This window comes from Ceratotherium simum, chromosome 8, assembly GCF_057802395.1.
Source record: "Ceratotherium simum simum isolate JZ-2026a chromosome 8, ASM5780239v1, whole genome shotgun sequence".
Lineage (NCBI taxonomy): Eukaryota > Metazoa > Chordata > Mammalia > Perissodactyla > Rhinocerotidae > Ceratotherium > Ceratotherium simum.
The window spans coordinates 59,211,028-59,232,351 of record NC_141907.1 but is presented as its reverse complement, the minus strand read 5'-3'; the positions used below and the strand labels follow the sequence as shown (position 1 = coordinate 59,232,351).

General features: G+C 35.9%; 1 protein-coding gene across 7 annotated transcripts in view; it reads left to right on the top strand.

Annotated features, from left to right (window-relative positions):
- Nucleotides 1-21,117, top strand: part of ANKRD17 (ankyrin repeat domain 17) — a 163,055-nt gene extending 141,938 nt beyond the window's left edge. For 6 of the 7 annotated variants that reach the window (XM_087434424.1, XM_014787970.2, XM_004419161.3 and 3 more), the window contains 7 exons: nt 651-800; nt 2,414-4,050; nt 8,443-8,640; nt 18,005-18,253; nt 18,763-18,941; nt 19,349-19,513; nt 20,462-21,117. In XM_087434424.1, coding sequence (XP_087290550.1) covers nt 651-800; nt 2,414-4,050; nt 8,443-8,640; nt 18,005-18,253; nt 18,763-18,941; nt 19,349-19,513; nt 20,462-20,521 — 2,638 coding nt within the window. In that variant the 3' untranslated portion in view covers nt 20,522-21,117. Of the gene's footprint in view, nt 1-650; nt 801-2,413; nt 4,051-8,442; nt 8,641-12,604; nt 16,469-18,004; nt 18,254-18,762; nt 18,942-19,348; nt 19,514-20,461 lie in introns of those variants that run through there. The other variant, XM_087434426.1, reaches the window with a different exon arrangement.
- The last annotated feature ends 207 nt before the right edge of the window (nt 21,118-21,324 follow it).

The following is a 21,324-nucleotide window of genomic DNA, read 5'->3' as shown; positions in this document are numbered from 1 at the left end:
TTTAGCAAGTTTCCATATTGGTGGATAATCATTTAATGCCTCTAGAAGAATGCAGGGAAACAGTGAATTTTTAATGTCATCCTTTCAGTTATATATTAGAGAATAAAAAGAAAAATGTGAGTCAAACACCCAGAGGTACCCACAAGAAGCCTTTCTTGACTCCTTGGGCTAGATTAGATGTCCCAACCAATGTGTCTTTGTGATACCCTATTAGAGTACTCATGGCATGATGTTGTAGTTTTCTTACTTGGTGTCTTTGTAGTCAATATATGTGGGTAGGAACCCATGTCTATCTTATTTGTCATTAGAGTGCATTAACGCAGTGCATGTCTACATGCAGTATATGCTTTATAGATATTAATGAAGAATGAAAGTCAAAAAGGCAAACCATCTTTGGTAATGAGATGAGAACCTATGGTAAAGCTCTATCTTTTTTCCTCTCTCTTTCTCTCTCTCTTTTTGTTTTTCTTTTCTGTCATTCCTAGTTGCGTTTTATCACCTGAAGTGAGCATAAATAGAAGAGGCTTATGCAACAATAATCTATTCTGTATTTACAGAAACATGTTTTAGTAATATTCTCTCCTGTTATTTTAATCACAACCATTGATACTAATGATTTATCTTAACTTATCTTTGCAACTTTTGAACAGGTCAAAGAAAGTATCTGTTCCATCAACCGTGATATCTAGAGTGATTGGAAGAGGAGGCTGTAATATTAATGCTATTCGGGAGTTCACTGGTGCACACATAGATATCGATAAGCAGAAAGACAAGACAGGAGACCGGATAATAACTATAAGGCAAAATTTTGTCTCTTATGTCTTCTTCCTTTGTGTTTTATTGCGTTATAGCTTAATGAAGTATAAACATTTGAGTTCTCAATGGAACTTTGCGTTTATTTATGTATTTATTTATTTATTTTTTGTGAGGAAGATCAGCCCTGAGCTAACATCCGATGCCAATCCTCCTCTTTTTGCTGAGGAAGAGTGGCCCTGGGCTAACATCTGTGCCCATCTTCCTCTGTTTTCTATGGGACTCCGCCACAGCATGGCTTGACAAGCAGTGCATCGACGCACGCCCAGGATCCGAATGCGTGAACCCCGGGCCGGCGAAGCGGAGCACGTGCACTTAACTGCTATGCCACTGGGTTGGCCCCGGATCTTTGTATTTATTAACATACTTTTTTAAAATAGGAATTTGGTTAGTATTTGAGAAGATAACCTTTACAATTTTTTCTCTCATTCATATGCTCTTATCAAGTATTTCAAAGAGTTTTAAAGGAATTTTTCTTTTGTATGTGTGTGACAAAGATTTAGATAATCTTTTCCTTATAGAAACTGTTCATATGACATTCTTAAAAATTTATTCTGAGATTTTTTTAAAAGGAATGCGTTTCTAACACATTTTAAGCAGTATTTTTCCATCTTTCTCTTAAATTAGTATTTGAGATTTGTTATTCCTGAGATTGTGTCCTTAGAGTATGAGCTTAGTAATAGATTTAAATCTGAAGTGGATATTTGTCTTGAATTTAATATATCTGCTCCTGAATACTCTTAAAATAAAGATGATATTCTAAGAAATCATAAGTTTGGTTGTGAGAGGCAGCTGCCCCTTCGCATAATAGGAGGGCTGACAGTTATATAGCCTACCTAAAAAGGAAGGAGGCAAATAGCCATCTCTATTTTGTACTTATCCTCCTGTCTTATTTTTCCCTCTCTTGTGATAGAGTCGTAACCTGCCTTATCTAGAGAAGAGGGAAGCAGATACCCTTTATGTGTAATTTCCCCCATAGGGTTTCTGTAAGCTTTTCCTTGCAATCAAATATTTTCCTGAAGATTTGACACTAGGGTTTGACCTTATGGCCATCGTTGGCATTGTCAGGATACCTCTCTCATTTTGGGACATCTTTCCAGAGGAATTATAATAATCATTCTTTTAATGGAGAAACCACTAATAAATATGTCATAGATGGAGTTATCTTAGGTCCCAGGATTTAAAATAAAATACTATTTTCTTACTCAGTTGTATCATTTTCCTTGTTTACTTGTATTGCTTTTAGTATTGATCAACTGTTTAGCTTTACAGTAACATTATGGATTACATAGGCTTTTAAGTACAATGGTTTTCCTAACTGTAATATATTTTACAGTAAGAAAATGATTTCTTAGTTTAAGGAAACAGTAGTAAAATGAATTTTTGGAAAATAAATTATTTACTATTCATTTGAAAAATATAGTGGCATGTCAGGACAGTTTATTGCTTTGTTTGCGGAATACCTCAAGAATAGTCCGAAAATTGCCGCTTGACTTTTGTTATCTGTTCTCTTTATGTACGTACACACATGAATGAATTTAGGCTTTACGTATTAAAAAGTAGGGGAAATTGGACCTAATTCTTTTCTTCCCACCTTTAGGGGTGGCACTGAATCAACAAGACAAGCAACTCAGTTGATCAATGCTCTGATCAAGGATCCAGACAAAGAAATTGATGAACTTATTCCAAAGAATCGTTTGAAAAGCTCCTCAGCAAATTCCAAAATAGGGTCATCAGCACCTACCACCACTGCTGCTAACAGTTCCTTAATGGGAATTAAAATGACAACTGTAGCTCTGTCGTCAACATCACAAACTGCCACAGCACTCACTGTGCCTGCAATTTCTTCTGCATCTACTCACAAAACCATTAAGAACCCGGTGAATAATGTGAGGCCTGGTTTTCCAGTTTCTCTTCCATTAGCGTATCCTCCTCCACAGTTTGCACATGCTTTGCTTGCTGCTCAGACTTTCCAGCAGATCCGTCCACCACGGTTGCCCATGACCCACTTTGGAGGTACTTTTCCACCAGCTCAGTCCACTTGGGGTCCTTTTCCTGTCAGGCCTTTGAGCCCTGCCAGAGCTACTAACTCGCCTAAGCCTCACATGGTGCCTCGCCATAGCAATCAGAATAGCAGTGGTTCTCAGGTGAATTCAGCAGGTTCTTTAACTTCAAGTCCAACAACTACAACCAGTTCATCAGCTTCAACGGTGCCTGGTACATCTACAAATGGCAGTCCAAGTTCACCTTCCGTCAGAAGGCAGCTTTTTGTCACAGTTGTGAAGACATCCAATGCCACCACAACAACAGTCACAACCACAGCAAGCAACAACAGCACTGCACCCACAAATGCCACATATCCTATGCCTACTGCCAAAGAACACTACCCAGTATCATCCCCATCTTCCCCATCACCACCAGCCCAGCCAGGAGGGGTTTCTAGAAACAGCCCTTTGGATTGTGGAACAGCATCTCCAAATAAAGGGGCATCTTCCTCTGAACAGGAAGCAGGTAGTCCACCAGTAGTAGAAACAGCAAACAGTAGACCTCCAAACAGCAGCAGTTCTTCTGGGAGTTCATCAGTTCATTCTACTCAGCAGCAACCTCCGGGATCTGTTTCTCAGGAACCAAGACCACCTCTTCAGCAGTCTCAGGTTCCTACCCCGGAAGTTAGAATGACTGTTCCTCCTTTAGCAACAACCAGTTCTGCTCCAGTGGCGGTGCCTTCTACTGCCCCAGTGACTTACCCTATGCCTCAGACACAAATGGGATGCTCCCAGCCTGCCCCTAAAATGGAAACCCCTGCTATTAGACCCCCCTCTCATGGCACAACTGCCCCTCACAAGAATCCAGCTCCAGTGCAAAATTCATCTGTTGCAGTCCTCAGTGTCAATCACATTAAAAGACCTCACAGTGTTCCCTCTTCTGTCCAGCTACCTTCGACCTTAAGTACACAAAGTGCTTGTCAAAATTCAGTACATCCAGCAAGTAAGCCTATTGCTCCCAATTTCAGTGCTCCCTTACCATTTGGGCCCTTTAGCACATTGTTTGAAAACAGCCCTACTTCTGCTCATGCCTTCTGGGGAGGATCTGTTGTTTCATCTCAGTCAACACCAGAATCTATGCTATCAGGAAAATCCTCATATTTGCCAAATTCTGATCCTTTACATCAGTCTGACACTTCCAAAGCTCCAGGTTTTAGACCACCATTACAGAGACCTGCTCCAAGTCCCTCAGGTGAGTTTGTATTTTCTGACATTTTGGCAGCTGCTCATTTACACAAGTGATATGAAAACTCTTGGACATTTTCTAATATTTTTACTCTATGACTAGGTCAAATGGACAGAGATTGTTATATTCAATTAACTCACACGCTGTTGTGAGTATTAAGTGTGTTTAGTATGGCATTTATTTATTTTTTTTTACTCTTTTTAGAAGCTATAGTGGATTTTATCTTGAATTTCCCATAAATTTCTTTATCAGGAATATTTTTCTCTCTCAAAATAAACAAGTCTCTTATGATTTAATTTAATAAGGTAACACCATCAAAAGTTTGCTTTTATTTCAAATAAAAAATTAACAAAGATTGTTTAAATTTGGTTTTATTTCTGATTATCTTTTTTGTTTCTAAAGTATTGAGAAAAATATAGAGCTACATAGTTTAATAAGGTAGCCACTAACCGTATGTGCTATTTAAATTAAAACTAAATTAAAATTAAATAAATTTAAAAATTCATCTCATTGAAGCTGGCCATTTTTCTTTCTTTTTAAATTTTTTTCCAGTTTTATTGAGATATATTGACACACATCATTATATAAGTTTAACATGTACAGCATAATGGTTTGACTTACATATATTGTGAAATGATTACCACAATTAGTTAGCATTCATCATCTCATATAGATACAATAAAAAGAAAAAACAAAAAAATTAAAAATATTATTTTTCTTTGTAATGAATACTCTTAAGATTTACTCTTGCTTAACAACTTTCATGTATATCGTACAGCAATGTTAACTCTAGTCATCATGTTGTATATTATATCCCTAGTACCTATTTATCCTGTAACTGGAAGTTTGTACCTTTTGACCACCTTACTCTAATTCCTCCTCCCCGCACCTGCTACCTCTGGTACCCACAATTTGATCTCTTTTTCTATGAGTTTGCTTGCTTGTTTGTTTTAGATCCAGCGTGTAAGTGAGATCATACAGTATTTGTCTTTCTCTGTCTGATTTATTTTTACTTACCATAATGCCCTCAGGGTTCATCCATGTTGTCGCAAATGGCAGAATTTCCTTCTTTTTTATGGCTGAATAATATTATAGTGTGTGTGTACCACATCTTTTATTCCATTCATCCATCAATGGATGCTTAGTTGTTTCCATGTCTTGGTTATTGTAAATAATGCTGCTATGAACATAGGAGTGCAGATATCTTTTTAAGTTAGTGGGTTTTTTGTTTCCTTTGGGTATGTTCCCTGAAGTGGAATTGCTGGATCATATGGTAGTTCTATTTTTAATTTTTTGAGGATCCTCCATACTGTTTTCCATAGTGGCTGTAAGCTGGCCGTATTTCAAGTGCTTAATAAGCACATATGGCTAGTGGCTATCATCTTGGACAGCACAGATATCAGACACATCCGTTATAGCAAGTTCTCTTGGACAATGCTGATATTTGTAGAGGATCTAAAGATCTCCTGGTTATGAGTGATTGCTTTCCTTTTTTTTTTTTTTTTTTAACTTTTTACTTTGCAATGTTTTCAGATTTATAGAAGAATTCTTCTATAATTGTCCCAGCTTCCCCTAATGTAAACATCTTACATAATCATGGTACATTTATTAAAACTAAGAAATTAATATCAGTACAGTATAATTAACTAGACTACATACTTAATTCAGATTTCACTAGTTTTTCCAATAATGTCCTTTTTCTGTTGCACTGTCTGATCCAGGATACCAAGTTGCATTTAGAGCTATATGTTTTAATATGAACATTTTAAGTAATTAAAGATAATCCATGCCAGAGACAGACAAACTGTTGCCTGTGGGCCAATTATGGCCTGCTACTTGTTTTCATATTTCTAATTTTTTTTATTGAGGTATAACATGGTCTAAGATTTTTTAAATGGTTTTTTAAAAAAATTTTTTAAATAAAATATGTGACACAAAAGAATAGGAAATTCAAAATTTGGTGTTCATAAATAAAGTGTTATTGAAGCACAGCCATGCCCATTCATTTACATATTCTGTTATGGCTGCTTTCAAGCTTGAATGACAGCCTAAAAATGTTTACTGTTTAGTCCTTTACAGAATGGTTGCCAACCTGATCTCTGTTATTGAAGAGATGATATTCTGGGACTAAAAATTTCTAAATTTAATGGGAACTGGATGTTATTTTTACCCATTTCTATAACATGTAAATACAATGTAATGAACTTAGTAAATATGTCTTTTCCTGGGGAGTGATTGAAATATTTATGTGTACTTTCAAAAACAATTCTCTTGAGTACTAAAATAATAGAACCAATATAATTTGATTTTAAAAGATCATCATATGCTAATACATTGGAAATGCTTTTGTATTTCATTTTTATAATTGAAATTTAGAGAAAATACGTCACTTTTCAAAAAATGTGAAATCTAGGTAATGTGTTCAGAAAGACTAAAATTAAGATTTAGAGAAAAAGGAAATAAATTCTTAGTTCGTGGAAATGTATAGGAAAAGGACCAGCTTTATAAGGGAGGTGGGAGTGAACAGTTGATTAGAGCCAAAATTAGCATTGAAGTGTAACTTGAGAGTTTATCAGAGGGGACTGTTACTAGATTCAGGTGAAAACAGGCATGTTTGCCTTCACAGCTACACCACTATTACTACACCCAAGAAAATTAACATTAATTCAGTAATAGCACCCAATATACGGTACTATCATCCAAATATATTCTTTTTTTTTTTTTTTTTTTTTTTTGTGAGGAAGATCAGCCCTGAGCCAACATCATGCCAAATCCTCTTATTTTGGCTGAGGAAGACTGGCTCTGAGCTAACATCCATGCCCATCTTCCTCCACTTTATGTGGGATGCTGCCACAGCATGGCCTGACAAGCTGTGTGTTGGTGCACGCCCGGGATCCGAACCCGGGCCACCAGCAGCGGAGCACACACACTTAACCGCTATGCCTCGGGGCTGGCCCCCCAAATATATTCTTTATGCTGTGTTTCTTTCTTTCTTTTTTTGTTTTCCGCTTTTGATCCAAGATCCAGTCAAGGTTCACACTTGCTTTTGGATGTTATGTTTCTTTGGTCTCCCTCAGTCTAAAACATCTCACCACCTTCCTTTGTTGTTCTTTTTTTTTGTTTTTTAAATGTTATTTCTTATTTATTTTATTTTATTTTTTTGATGAAGATTGGCCCTTAGCTAACATCTGTTGCCAATGTTCCTCTTCTTCTTTTTTTCTCCCCAAAGACCCAGTACATAGTTGTATATCCTAGTTGTAGGTCCTTCTAGTTCTTCTGTGTGGGACGCCGCCTCAGCATGGCTTGATGAGCGGTGAGTAGGTCCGCACCTGGTGAGTAGGATCCAAACTGGTGAACCGTGGGCCACCAAAGGGGAACGAGATAACTTAACTGCTACGCCACCTGGCCGGCCCTTGTTATTCTTGACATTGAATCCTTTGAAGAGTCCAGTTGTCCTGAAGAATGTCCCACATTTCAGATTCATCTGTTTCCTTAATCCGTGATTACATTCAGGTCAGACATTTTTGGCAGGAACATTAGATAGGTGATATTTTGAACCTCACTCTGGATTACATCAGGAGGCACACAATGACAGATTGTCCCACTATTGGCTGTGGAAAGCATGGCCACTAAGTTAAGGTGCTGATCGTCAGATCCCTCCACTGTAGAAGTATAGCTGTAGCCTTTTTTTCTCCCCCCGTTAGTTCTTTTTTTTAAACACTTTATTTTTCTTTATCGAACTTTTAGGTTACAGCAAAATGGAGAGAAAAGTACAGAGATTTCCCATATACCCCCTTGCCCCCACACAGGCATAGCCCTCCCCCATTATCAACAACCCCCACCAGAGTGGTACATTTGTTATAATTGATGAACCTACATTAACACGTCCTTATCAAAGTCCATAGTTTACAATAGGGTTCACTCTTGGTGTTGTACATTCTCTGGGTTTGAACAAATGTCTAATGACGTGTATCCACCGTTATAGTATCATGCAGAGTATGTTCAGTGTCTTAAAAATTCTCTGTGCTTTGCGTATTCATCCCTCCCTCCCTCCTAAGTTTTTCAAAGATAAATTTTTATACTACTCCTTGGCCATTAAACCTATTTAAATTCCAATGTTGCTATTAAATCTAAGTGTATTCTGTAATAACTAATAAAATATCAAATATTAAAACTAAATGTAGAAATATTTTCCTTGGTAGTTATTCCTCTTTTATAGTTATCTTTATAAAATAAACTGGGAAATGATGAGTCTGTAGACTGGAAGAAGTAAGCAAGAAGTTTTTTTAATCTAAAATATTTTTTGATATATTAGGGACCTCTTAGAAATTTAGGTTTTTCTAATTATTTTTCCTAGGGGGTAACTATTATAAGTTATGATTATCTTCTACATTATAGGTATTGTCACTATGGACTCACCATATGGTTCTGTAACACCTTCTTCTACACATTTGGGAAACTTTGCCTCAAACCTTTCAGGAGGTCAAATGTATGGACCTGGGGCACCCCTTGGAGGAGCACCCGCAGCTGCTAACTTTAATAGACAACATTTTTCCCCACTTAGTTTGTTGACTCCGTGTTCCTCAGCATCAAATGGTAAGTATTATATACTGTAATTCCATAAGAAGAGTTTGCATATATGTTTTTTTAAAGACAAAAGGTTATAAGTTTTTCAAAGTTTGGAATTTTTAACTTTTAAACCTCATCATAAATTTAATACTATAAAAATTTAATTTGTATTGATGACAATCTTTGAAATCAGGGAGACTTGCAATAGAATTTCTAGATTTTTAAATTATTGGAATCAACCTCAGTTATATCAATCCTAGAATATTATATTGAAATTTATTTTTCAGAGGGATCATTTTTTCAAAAAAAAATAATCTTGTACCACCCATTGATTTACATTTAGTTTTATTTGAGAATATAGCTACCAAGGAGAAAGATTTCTAGCCTTAAAAGTATATATATCACATGCTTTTTGTCCACCTTTGATCTCTACTACATAAACAGCACAACTAATTTCACATTATCAGATGTGTGTTTTTAGCTGTAGTCAGACTTTTGAAGCAGTGATTAGATTTTCAAACTAAGGAAGGGCAGTCATAAATAGAGAGTTCAACGCGCATTAAGAGAATTCCATAGTAAGCTTATTGGGTTTTGTGTTTGTAGTTTTTAATTTTTTTTTTTTTTTTGTGCGGGGATAAAGACATCAAATTGCTTTCTCCTTGAGGAAATTATAATAAGAATCCATTTTTTTTAACTACCAAATTTCTTCTAACTAACAGCACTGGAACCTAGATAATAGAGCCTGGTTAACTGAATGAAAGAGTAAAAAAAAATTTAAATATTTGAGAGATGATATCAAAGTACATTGCCAGTTAAAGCATGAAGTAAGTTGTAGCCTATAGTGAATTTACATGTTGTATAGTGTTTCTTGTGTTTGGCAAACAACAAGAACATAGAAAGAATATTTACTTATCCTGCTCAGGTGTCCCTAAGTGAGAATAAATGGTTTAAGAAAGAATTCAAAGTGATGTGATAGAAACATGCCAGAAATAATATAAGAAGTATGAAAATAATGTACCAATATAAGAAGAAAAAAAAAGTCTGTAGCAGTTTTCATTGAAGATACTTTGCCTGTCTTTGAAAACGTTTAAGAAAATTTCTTAGAAATCATAATTGAGATAAAGTGAATATAGTACAACAATGTTACTTAGCCTGGTTTATTTAAACATAAGGCATTAAATAGAATACTTAAACTAAATATAACTCTAAGGAATAACTGGTTATTACCTTTTAGTCCTAACTCTCTGGCTTATAATAAAAGGTTATAGCCTCAGTTATTTAAAGCTGTATTCAAACAACATAAATTTCTGTATCCTAGAGTAATATGGATATTTATTTTACTTAGTTTATTATAGGAAAGATTGACAGGTATATGTTGAATAGAAGGTAATTCACTCTATATTAAAGATTGGCACTTTATCCTAATTTAGGGTACCGCCCTTTAGGGACATGAATTTGAAGAGATTTTAGAGCAAGTTACAACAATTAAAGAAAGAAAAAAAACTAAGAGAAAAATAAAATAGTAAAGATTACCAATACACTCGTTTTGTAATATAGCTCATAACCATATGTTAAACTAATAATAATAACAGTAACAACAAGAAGTTAACTTATTGAGTTTAGGCACTTTTCAGGTTAATTTTCCCCCAAATCTGCCTTTGTCAGCAAAACCCTAACATAAACAGTTTTCTAATCTGTTAATATCTACCACACTGTATTAGTCTAAGAAGTCAATGGGCTAATGTATCTGTTATTTACTATTACTGTTGGTCTTTTTTCTTTTTGATGTAATAAGATTGAGGACGATGATAATGACAGTAAACGTTAGTCCTGTTTTCTAATAGTTTTAGAAATGTACCACTATATAGAGAAACCTGGCAGAAGACAAAGTAAAAGATGATTTAAGAGCTGTGGGCAAGTCTTGAATATATTCAAGATTAATGGAATGGGAACAGAGGAGCAAACATTTTTATAAATAGCCAATGGTTAAAAAGTCTGAAATACATTATAATTTTTGAATGACTTCACTTGCTTAGTTTTTCTTAGACTTCTCTTAAAATTAATTTTTATCCCTAAATATAAACAGATCTGGATCAGTGTCGTCTGAGTATTTTGAGGTGAAACTAACTATCATAGGAATAAACACTTTCCTTAAAATATCTACATATTGGTGATTTATATTCACCTATTTATATGTAAAAACAAGGATAGTTTTTGATTTTCATGTTCATAAAAAAATAGGAATTGGGAGAAAAAGAGTTAAAATTGCAACATGACTGCTCATTGAAATGTATTACCTGAAACTTTTTGGTAATCATTAAGATAGAAGGGATTCTCAAAAGCAAAGAATGTTTTTTAGGGGTCGTCCCCCTGGCATAGCAGTTAAGTGCGTGTGCTCCACTGCGGCAGCCAGGGTTCGAAGGTTCGGATCCTGGGTGCGCACCAATGCACCACTTGTCAAGCCATGCTGTGGCAGCTTCCCATATAAAGTGGAGGAAGATGGGCACGGATGTTAGCCCGGGGCCAATCTTCCTCAGCAAAAAAGAGGACGATTGGCATCAGATGTTAGCTCAGGGCTGGTCTTCCTCACACACAAAAAAAGAAAAGAATTTTTTTAAAGTATAATAAAAACATACATATTGATATTAATGTTTATTACTTTAGGAAATACATTTAAGAAATTCTTGGATGAAATTCACAAAGTATAATAGATTCTTTTGCCCACAGGTTTGGTGTGTGGATTTTTTGTTTTGTTTTTGTTTTTGTTTTTTGGGGTTTTGTTATATGTTTATTTGATTTTTTTGTTGAAAAAGCATTGTACTTTTTGTAACAATGCAGCCAATATAGGTTAGGTTTTTTAATACATTGCTAATTAATACATTATGTCATTGAGGCTATTAAAATTGCTTTTGTTGGTACATTCCAATAACTTTTTTGTTTCAAAAAGTTTAAAACTTACAGGAAAGTTGAAAGAATACTTCAAGAAACAGCCATATCTCTTTGATTTAAAGTTACCAATTTTTTTAACATTTTTGCTTCATTGAATTGTATATCTCTGCTTTTTTGTTGTTGAACCATTTGAAAGTAAGATTCATATATGACACTTGAGACCTAAAAACTTCAGTGTGTGCATCACTTAAAAATAAGGACATTTTCTTACACAGACACAATACTGTTAACAATCTCTAATATATTAACATTAATTCAGTAGTATGATCTGATATGCAGTCCCTATTCAAATATCCCCAATTGTCCTAAAACATTTTTTATAGATATTTTTTCCCCTTTGAACCGTGAATCACTCAAGGTAAACACGCTGAATTTGATTATCTCTCTTTGGGTCTAACTTTTAAAAAAATAATCATAATTTTGAACTTGTAAGAATAGCACACAGAACCCTTGTATATATTTTGTGTGTATGTGTGGAAGATCAGCCCTGAGCTAACATCCATGCCAATCCTCCTCTTTTTTTTTTTTTTTTTTTTTTTTTTTTGTTGCTGAAGAAGACTGTCTCTGGGCTAACATGTGTGCCTGTCTTCCTCCACTTTATATGGGACGCCGCCACGGCATGGCCTGACAAGCAGTGCATCAGTACCTGCCTGGGATCCAAACCCTGGGCCGCCAGCAGTGGAGCGTGCGCACTTAACTGCTACGCCACAGGGACGGCCCCAACCCTTGTATATTTTTCCCAGATGCACTAATTGTTAACGTGTTGCCACATTCCTCCCTCCCCTCACCATGTATCGGAGTATGCGTGTGTGTGTGCATGTGTGTAGAATTTTTTTCCCGGAACCATTTTAGAGTTAGTTGCAGATATATTTCTTTATGATTAAATTTAGATTCTGTATTTTTGACAGGAATATTAGTATAGTCAATGTTGTATCCTTCTCAGTGCTTACATTAGAACGTATAAAATGTCAGTTTGTGCTATTATTGATGTTATTAGCTTTTTTTTTTTAATATTTTATTTATTTATTTTTTCCCTCCAAAGCCCCAGTAGATAGTCGTATGTCATAGCTGCACATCCTTCTAGTTGCTGTATGTGGGACGCGGCCTCAGCATGGCCGGAGAAGCGGTGCGTCAGCGCGTGCCTGGGATCCGAACCCGGGCCGCCAGCAGCGGAGCGCGCGCACTTAACCGCTAAGCCACGGGGCCGGCCCTTGATGTTATTAGCTTTGATCACATTGTTAAGATCGTGTGTGCCAGATTTCTACACTGTCAAATTATCATTTTTCTCTTTGTAATTAATAAGTAATGTATGGGTAGTTACTTTGAGACTGTGTTCTTATCCCTCATCAGATTTTCAGGCAGAGTGTAAAGGAACAGGGGAAGTAGCATGTGTCTGAGTATAAATAATAGTTTTACTTTTGTAACCATATTAATAAATTCCAAAAAAAATCAACTTTGATGAAGGAAAAAGAACACTAAAATTGAAAATAAATAGAAACAAACTTGTCTGTGTTTGCAATTATTAATATAAACCTATTAAAAGAAAAAGAAACAATCCAAAAGTCTTGAACACAATACTTTGTATGCCCTTCTGTCTGCAGACAAATAGACTTCAGACAAATCTTCAATTCCACTTAGGACATTTGTTTTTTATAATGTTATGGATAAGCAATTCTAAAACTATATGGAGTATATTTAGGATTGAGCAAATGAATAAATAAGTATATTGATGTTGTGATCCAGGGTTCTCACCGTGAGAAGAGAGAAATGTGGAATGGGGTAAGCCAAGGAAGAATGCTATGGAATTGGATTGGAATTAGAGGATCAATGTGAACTCATGATTTTTCAATTACATATGTATTGGATTGAATTATATAAAATTGCCATTTTCCCCACAGCTCTATCTACTGAAGGAAGCAATGAATCTTCAGTAGCATTGAGCACATCCAGTGTCTAGATCCATCTATTAAATATTTTTGTCCTCTAAAAGAAACTAGGGCTTCTTGCGGAAATAGCTGATTTGAGAGTTGGGGCAGGGAAAGTATAAGGGGAGCCTGCGAAGTCTTATAGTGTTGGAGAGTAATCAGGTGCTCAAAATGATGGGGACTTGTCAGAAGGACACAAGAGGCAGCTTGAAGGGGGTCCCACTCAGGGCATTTTGACCACCAAAATGAATAATGGTAGCTCATTGGTTAAAAAAAGAATCCTTGGTGCCGGCCCGGTGGTGTAGTGGTTAAGTTGGCACGCTCCGCTTCGGCAGCCTGGGTTTCTCAGGTTCGGATCCCAGGCGCAGACCGACACATTACTTATCAAGCCATGCTGTGGTGGTGTCCCATATAACGTAGAGGAAGGTGGACATGGATGTTAGCCCAGGGCCAGTCTTCCTCAGTAGAAAGAGGAGGATTGGCGACGATGTTAACTCAGGGCTAATCTTCCTCACAAAAAACAAAACTGAAGTGGATTTGCCATGAAGCCAGTGAAGCTTAAGCTTCAGGGTACCTCATTTGCAAGGGGCCCTGCCAAGGTACTGTACCTAATTTTCTATTTGTAATTTTGTATTCTTTCTCTAAAAAAGGTTCCCCAAATCGTGTAAGGCCCCACAGAACTTCTAAAATGTGGTTTTGTCCAATATATATTGGACAAATATTGGCATATTTTAAAATAACATGGGTCTGAATTAGATTTTGGGTTTTTTTCTAATTAAAGAAATTATAATAATTAGAGATGAGAAAAATTATAATAATTAGGCTCTTTTTGTGGCGAGGAACATAGACCCACCAAGGAATCTCAAGGAAAATGGTGTTTACTTTAAGGCTATTCAGGGCCATCTCCAGAACCATCTAGAATTTGTGACAGCTATTCTCCCATCTGTCTCTAGAGGATTTATGGTCTCTCACTCATGGTCTGTTTCTTGTGAGTCTCTTCTGGTTACTCTCTTTACGCCTAGGCTTCTTCATAAGCTCATCTTGTATATGGTTCTCAAAGATTCAATTCATAGTTAATTAAACCAGTTTTTCTCTGTTTATCAATTGCACCTTCCTGAATGAGGAATATGATTGGCTCAACTCATATATCCAAGTCAGGCCATGTCAGTCATAGATTATGGGCTAGCCTGAAATGGATCATTCTTCAGTCGGATGCCTGTCCTCAGTCCAGTAAGCCTGCAGGAAGGAAGCAGAAAACAGTCGTCTGATAAAAACTATGGCTAGTGAGAAGGCAGAATCTGTGAAGGGGGTAAATCTCTTAAATGGGGGTGGTTAGCAGGCAAGCCTAGTTATTCTGTTCATTTAAACATAATGTGAAGGGTTGCTGTTATCTTGCTTTGCTTTCATTTTTGGAAGGATACAGGAAAGGAAAGAGAAACTAGATCTAATACAGAAGTTAGGGCAGGCTCCCAGGGATGAGTCTGAGAGAAGGTAGGATTCATTCCTCCGTCTGTCCATTCGTCCTTCCTGCCTGTCCTTTGTCTTTGCTTGCCTCCTACCTTTGACTGTGTCTTGGTGTTAGTTGTTCTGGGTTGATTTTTCTTCAGGTGGGTAATTGTGCCCTTTCAAATGTAGTTTAAAAAACAAAACTTTGTTTATCCCTTGTGTACACCTTCTTGTGTTCTTTTAGTTCAATTTAGTCTTTTTTTTGGAATATTCTTTCATTTCTAATATTTTCCTGAGTTTTCTCATCTTATTTCCAGTTTTACTAATTCTGAATTATGTCGTTCTTTCATATCTGTTTCTTTCATTTCTTTTAGCTCACTTTGGAATTTTAGGTTATAGTTTCTTTCTGATATGCCTTTGGAATACTAAGATATAGCTTTCTTTCTGGCATGCTTTTATTATGTACAATATGTTATGGGTCGATATGTCTTTTAGTTCATATGATAGCTTTGTATGGAATTCAACTGCAGTTCTATTCTGTTTTGTATTTTTAAAAGAAATGAGTTTGCCTGAACTTTAAGAAGGGATAAGTGGATCAAGCCTTTTCTCACTTAAAATTTCTAGAATTTCCTCTTTTAGGGAAATGTGCAAAAATATGGCCTTGTAATTTATTAAATCTCCTGGGTTTGTTGTCCATACCCACCCACTCACCCCCACTTTTGCCCTACTCCTGACTAGATCTTCTCTTTGCCTTGCTTCTGTTGTCTGTTTCCTGCTCAGTTTGCAATCCTAGAAGTTTCTTGTCAGTGTGGAGCTTTATCCTGGAAGGAGTCTTCAGCAGGTACCTTTGAGAGTTCATAGGGCCCACATTGCTGCAGCTTCTTCAGACCTTACTGTGAATCCCTTCCAATTACCCAGGCATTGGCAGAACTCTCCCAGTTTCATCTACTGTTCTCACATTGGCCTGCCCTGCTTTCCTTTGAGTACCTTTGACTGTTTTGTGGTTCTCCTATTCTCCTGTTCTTACGTCTGAAGAATTGCTTCCTTCCACACAGTTGCTGATAGCACATGAGTCTTATAGCTATTGGTGATTTTTCCCATTCAGTTGTATCTTTGGATTCATTTGGATACCTTGTTTGTTAGTTTTGTTATAGATGTTATCCGTGGGTTTTTGGCTTTGCTAACTTAGTGGCTTTGTTTTTATGGGAGGGTTTGGGAAGAATCAAAACCTGTGCTGCTGCCACCTCCATCTTCCTAGAATTCCCTCTTATACCAGTGTAATTTTCAGGTGAATTTAAAAATATTCATAATTGCTTTAAAGACACGTGTGTGGCTTTTCCATTTTCGTGTGATTTGTTAAAAGTAAATGCTATCAAATAATGCTAATGGATCCATGATCACACAAGATATATTTTAACTTTTCATTAGAGGCTAATAGTTTGCTTGGTTTACTTTTACAGATAAGCCCATATGTTTCATGTTTTTGTTCCCCAATAATGTTAATAACCATATAATAAATTATAATTTATAAAGTACTTTCATGTTTGTTCTCTTTTGTTAATAGTCACTACAACTGATAAGAAATGGTACTGTCAATTTAACCAAAATAGACATCTGCAAGTACTTTAGTAAGATGGAATTGATCTCCATGGTACTTTCCAATTCTATATGATTCTAAAATATATGAGAAGTGTGGTTTTTTGTTTTTTTGGTGAGGAAGATTGGCCCTAAGCTAACATCTGTTGCCACTCTTCCTCTTTTTGCTTGAGGAAGATGGTCCCTGAGCTAACACCGTGCCAGTCGTCCTCTACTTTGTATGTGGGATGCCGCCGCAGCATGGCTTGATGAGCAGTGTGTAGGTCCCTGCCCAGGATCCGAACGCACAAACCCTGGGCTGCCGAAGCGGAGCTCGTGAACCCAACCACCATGCCACTGGGCCAACCCCGAGAATTGTTTTTTTAAACATATTCAGGCTAAGAATATTACTGATTTTTACTTTGTCTTCCAAATTCCCTGAAAAGTGTCTTGAGAAATAGAATCACTGTGCTTTCATGTGTATGTGCACGTGCAGACTGATTGATTGATTGATTTTTGCAAGTTTATTAAGTACCTGAATCCTTTTGGATGGTTACAGACACACACTCAGAAAACTTAAATGTAAAGATGGTTAAATGGAAACATATTATTAAATGACTATTTCCAGGGCATATTTTTAGGCAGTTATGAATAAATTGTAGATATGCAAGTAACTTTTCAGTTCAAATCCCTCCACCATTTACACTCTATTTAAATTTAAATGTGCTTGATATTTAAACTATTCACAAGAAATACAATTTTGGTTGTTTTTATGTTTTCTTCTGTGTAGTGTGTGAAGAGATTGAATCACTAATGAATACTCTCATATTGACTATATTAAGAACTCACCTTGTTTTGATAAGTAAAGCTTAAGTTGTCATTTCCTAAAGTGTATTCTGTGGAATACCCCGAAGATACAATAAAACAACGTTGGGTGATGAGGCATAGTCTTCTCTTGGTATTTTATCAGCATATTACGGTTCTGTAAAGTCCTGATTTAAAGAAACTTTTTTTTTTCTTAAGCTAGATTTTCCAAATTTGTTAAATACCTGAATTCCTTTGTTTTTCATTATAACATAACAAGGGACCAGTGTTCCCAAGGAATACACTTTGGGTATTGCCAATACAGGCATGATTTTTCCCACCTCCATTTTGTTGTTGTTCTTGTTTATTTTTTTAATTTACTCAATGTCGAGGATTAATCATTTAAATATTACTTTAATGTAGTTTAGTGTAGTTGTAGCATTCACATCTTCACATTCTACTGTCATGTAACTAAATGGAAAAATTGTGAACCAAATTAAAAGATGACAATGAAGTCATAGAACTTCAACCAGATTTTAATGTGCATAATTTATTATTTAAGCATTATTATTATATTTCATTTTCCTCAGAGAATGCGTATTTAAGGTGTCTTCTGAATTTAAGATTTGATTTTACAAAATTACATGCTCTATAGATGACATGTATACTATTTAAAAATATCTCTTCTCTAGATTCTCCTGCACAGTCAGTATCCTCTGGAGTTCGTGCACCTTCTCCTGCCCCATCATCAGTACCTTTAGGGTCAGAAAAGCCCAGCAACGTCTCTCAGGACAGAAAAGTTCCAGTCCCTATTGGGACTGAACGTTCTGCACGTATCAGGCAAACTGGAACTTCAGCTCCATCTGTTATTGGGAGTAATTTATCCACATCAGTAGGGCATAGTGGCATTTGGTCCTTTGAAGGCATTGGTGGCAATCAAGGTATGATATGCTCTCCTGCTTACTGGAAATTAAGTTTATGCATTTAACTAAAATATTGTTAGCAGTATTTAACTTTCGTAGTCATTCTTAAAAGATCTGCACTCATATCTCTGTTTTGACTAAGCACTTTTATTTAAGAGTTCAGACACTTTTTATTCCCATGTGATCTCCCATTGAATTTATCATTGCTTTCTGAAAATAGTCTAATGCAAGCATATTCTTTTCTTCATTTCATCATATTAAGGAAATGTTAATATTTCCTTTGGGGCTCTTTAGCTTTTATCTTAGCTTTTATTCTTTTGTTTTGTAACACAAAGCGTTCAGGTTATTTTATTAGGCTATTATATCACTACCTACAAACATGGAAATACTGCAGTAAATATGTAAAAGCAGGTCATTATTCTGAAGGAATTCACAATTCAATGTGGAAAATATTAGATAGATGTATATAAAATATTTTGCTGTCTTCCGATTTTAAACTGTTTTTATCTGCCTCTGTTTTCTCTCAGACAAAGTAGACTGGTGTAACCCTGGGATGGGAAATCCTATGATTCATAGGCCAATGTCTGATCCAGGAGTGTTTTCACAGCATCAAGCAATGGAGCGAGAGAGTACAGGAATTGTAACTCCTTCTGGTACATTCCATCAGCATGTTCCTGCAGGATACATGGACTTTCCTAAAGTTGGGGTAATAGTGATTTAAACAAGCATTTTCATTATTTCTAAATAGTTTTCTTATTATTAGCATTATTTCATTTCCAAGTGGATAAGCATTTGTGAAATGATGCTGGGGCTTCGGCCTGCAATTATAGGTCAAAATCTGGCTAAAACATAGATATTTATAAGTCTTGATTTTGTCCCACTTGTTTAGAGAAATGTTTTTTGATAGAATATTTTGGATATAGTAGGCTTATGTATAATCTAATGCTAGAAGAAATCATAGAATGGAAAATAACTTTTAGATTACATAGATAACTTACACTTTTCCAAAATGAGATATAAGTTTCAAATATCAATTTTTAAGGCTAGTGATTATATTAGGAAAAGTAAGCAGTGACTTGAATGTACATAATCTTTGTTTTCTCCTTTTTTAAGGGTATGCCTTTTTCTGTGTATGGGAATGCAATGATTCCTCCAGTAGCACCTATTCCTGATGGTGCTGGAGGACCCATATTTAATGGCCCTCATGCTGCAGACCCCTCTTGGAACTCCCTGATAAAGATGGTTTCAAGTTCCACAGAAAATAATGGCCCTCAAACGGTAAGGCTGATCATTTAGTGAACATTTATTTAGTGTTTATGATATGCCAAGACAAATAGGATATGGGTAAATCATGCTAGTGAGAGAGTATGGTGAATATAGGAGGTTTAGGAAATTGAGGGAAATTTAATATAGCTGAAATATAACAGAGAGTTGTGGAAGAAGATTTGGAGTTGTGGTACCAAATGTAGTGGTTTCGGGGCCGGCCTGGTGGCGTAGTGGTTAAGTCGCGCGTTCCACTTCTGCAGCCCGGAGTTTGCCGGTTCAGATCCTGGGCGCCGACCTACTCACTGCTCATCAAGCCATGCTGAGCCGGCATCTCACATAGAAGAACTAGAAGGACCTGCAACTAGGATATACAACTATGTACTAGGGCTTTGGGGAGGGGAAAAAAAGTAAGGTAGTGGTTTGGGGCTAAAATTATGAAAGGCATAATATATTCCATTGGGTAGCAGATGGTAAAGAAAAGATTTTAAGTTGCAAAATTGTTGTAGTGTAATTTTATACATCAAAATTTACTAGTGATGTGAGAAGGGCCATCTAGAGGTTATTTATTAAAAGTATTATAAATGTCAAAACAATGTATAGTTATAAATCTGAAAATTCACAGAAATGGTTGTATATTTTAGCTTGTTTTGGTGTATGTTTAATATCTTTGACTCATTTGCATTCCACAATCATCAGTCTGTATGTGCTCAGGTAATGGTTTAAAAAAGATGATGATATCAGATCCTGTTTGAGGGATAAGAAGAGAGGCAGGAAAATGACAGATAAAAAAGTGGTTTATCAGTCATTGCTTTTCTTCATTGTTTCCGAGTATATTATAAATTGAATGAGATTTAGCTATTTTAGTCCATAGCTATTAAGAGCACTTAGTTTTAAGAGTTTTGTTTTAATCAAATATGTGTTAAATACATGATTAATAAAATGCATGCTCTGTATTCACAGGTGTGGACTGGACCCTGGGCACCTCACATGAACAGTGTGCATATGAACCAGCTTGGCTGATGAGGATCAGCTTGTTAGCCTGAAGATTCCTTTTCATTCAGAGGAAATCACAAGTGGCCGAAAAAAAATTTATGCTCCCCAATCATTCTACTGATGTGCTTGACTGAAGTGTGTAGGCTTTTTGCAGAAGAACTTACTAACTGACCTATTTTCTGTGAACATTTGTGACTGCCCATTCCCCATCATCATCTGTTTTACCTTAGTTAGCATTTTTCTTATCATTTTTCTTTTTTTCTTTCCCTCTTCCCCTTTGGACATAACTTTCTGTTGAAGCTGTTCTTTGGCTGGTTGGTTTTAGTACTGTAAACTGCTTCTGAGCAAACACGGAAATTTAGCAAATTATGTAAACTTGATCCTGAAGTTTTAGAATGGCAAATAAATGTACAATTGTTTACATAACAGAAAAGGCTAAGCAGAAAGTAAATTTCAATATGTCAGTATAGATGCTCTACTTTATGTAGACTTAAATTAATGTGAGATATGTACCTTCATATTCAGAAATCTGGATGTTTCCTTCATACATTAAACTATTAATAAGCATAAATTTTCTGCTTGTGTAATTTAAGTATAAAGTAAAACAATGGGCATTATCAGTGGATGTTTCCCGGCGTTGGCTTTTAAATTACCCATCTTACTCACTTTTGAGTTTGTTTGCATCAAGGCACATATGGAAGAAGAAATTTATCACTTTTCCATGTCTTTTTATTACCTTTTCACACTTTTAAAACTAATATACACTTCTCTCTTCACTCTTTTTTCTCTCCTCACCTTTACCACTAATACCAGTAAAATTCTCTTGCTGA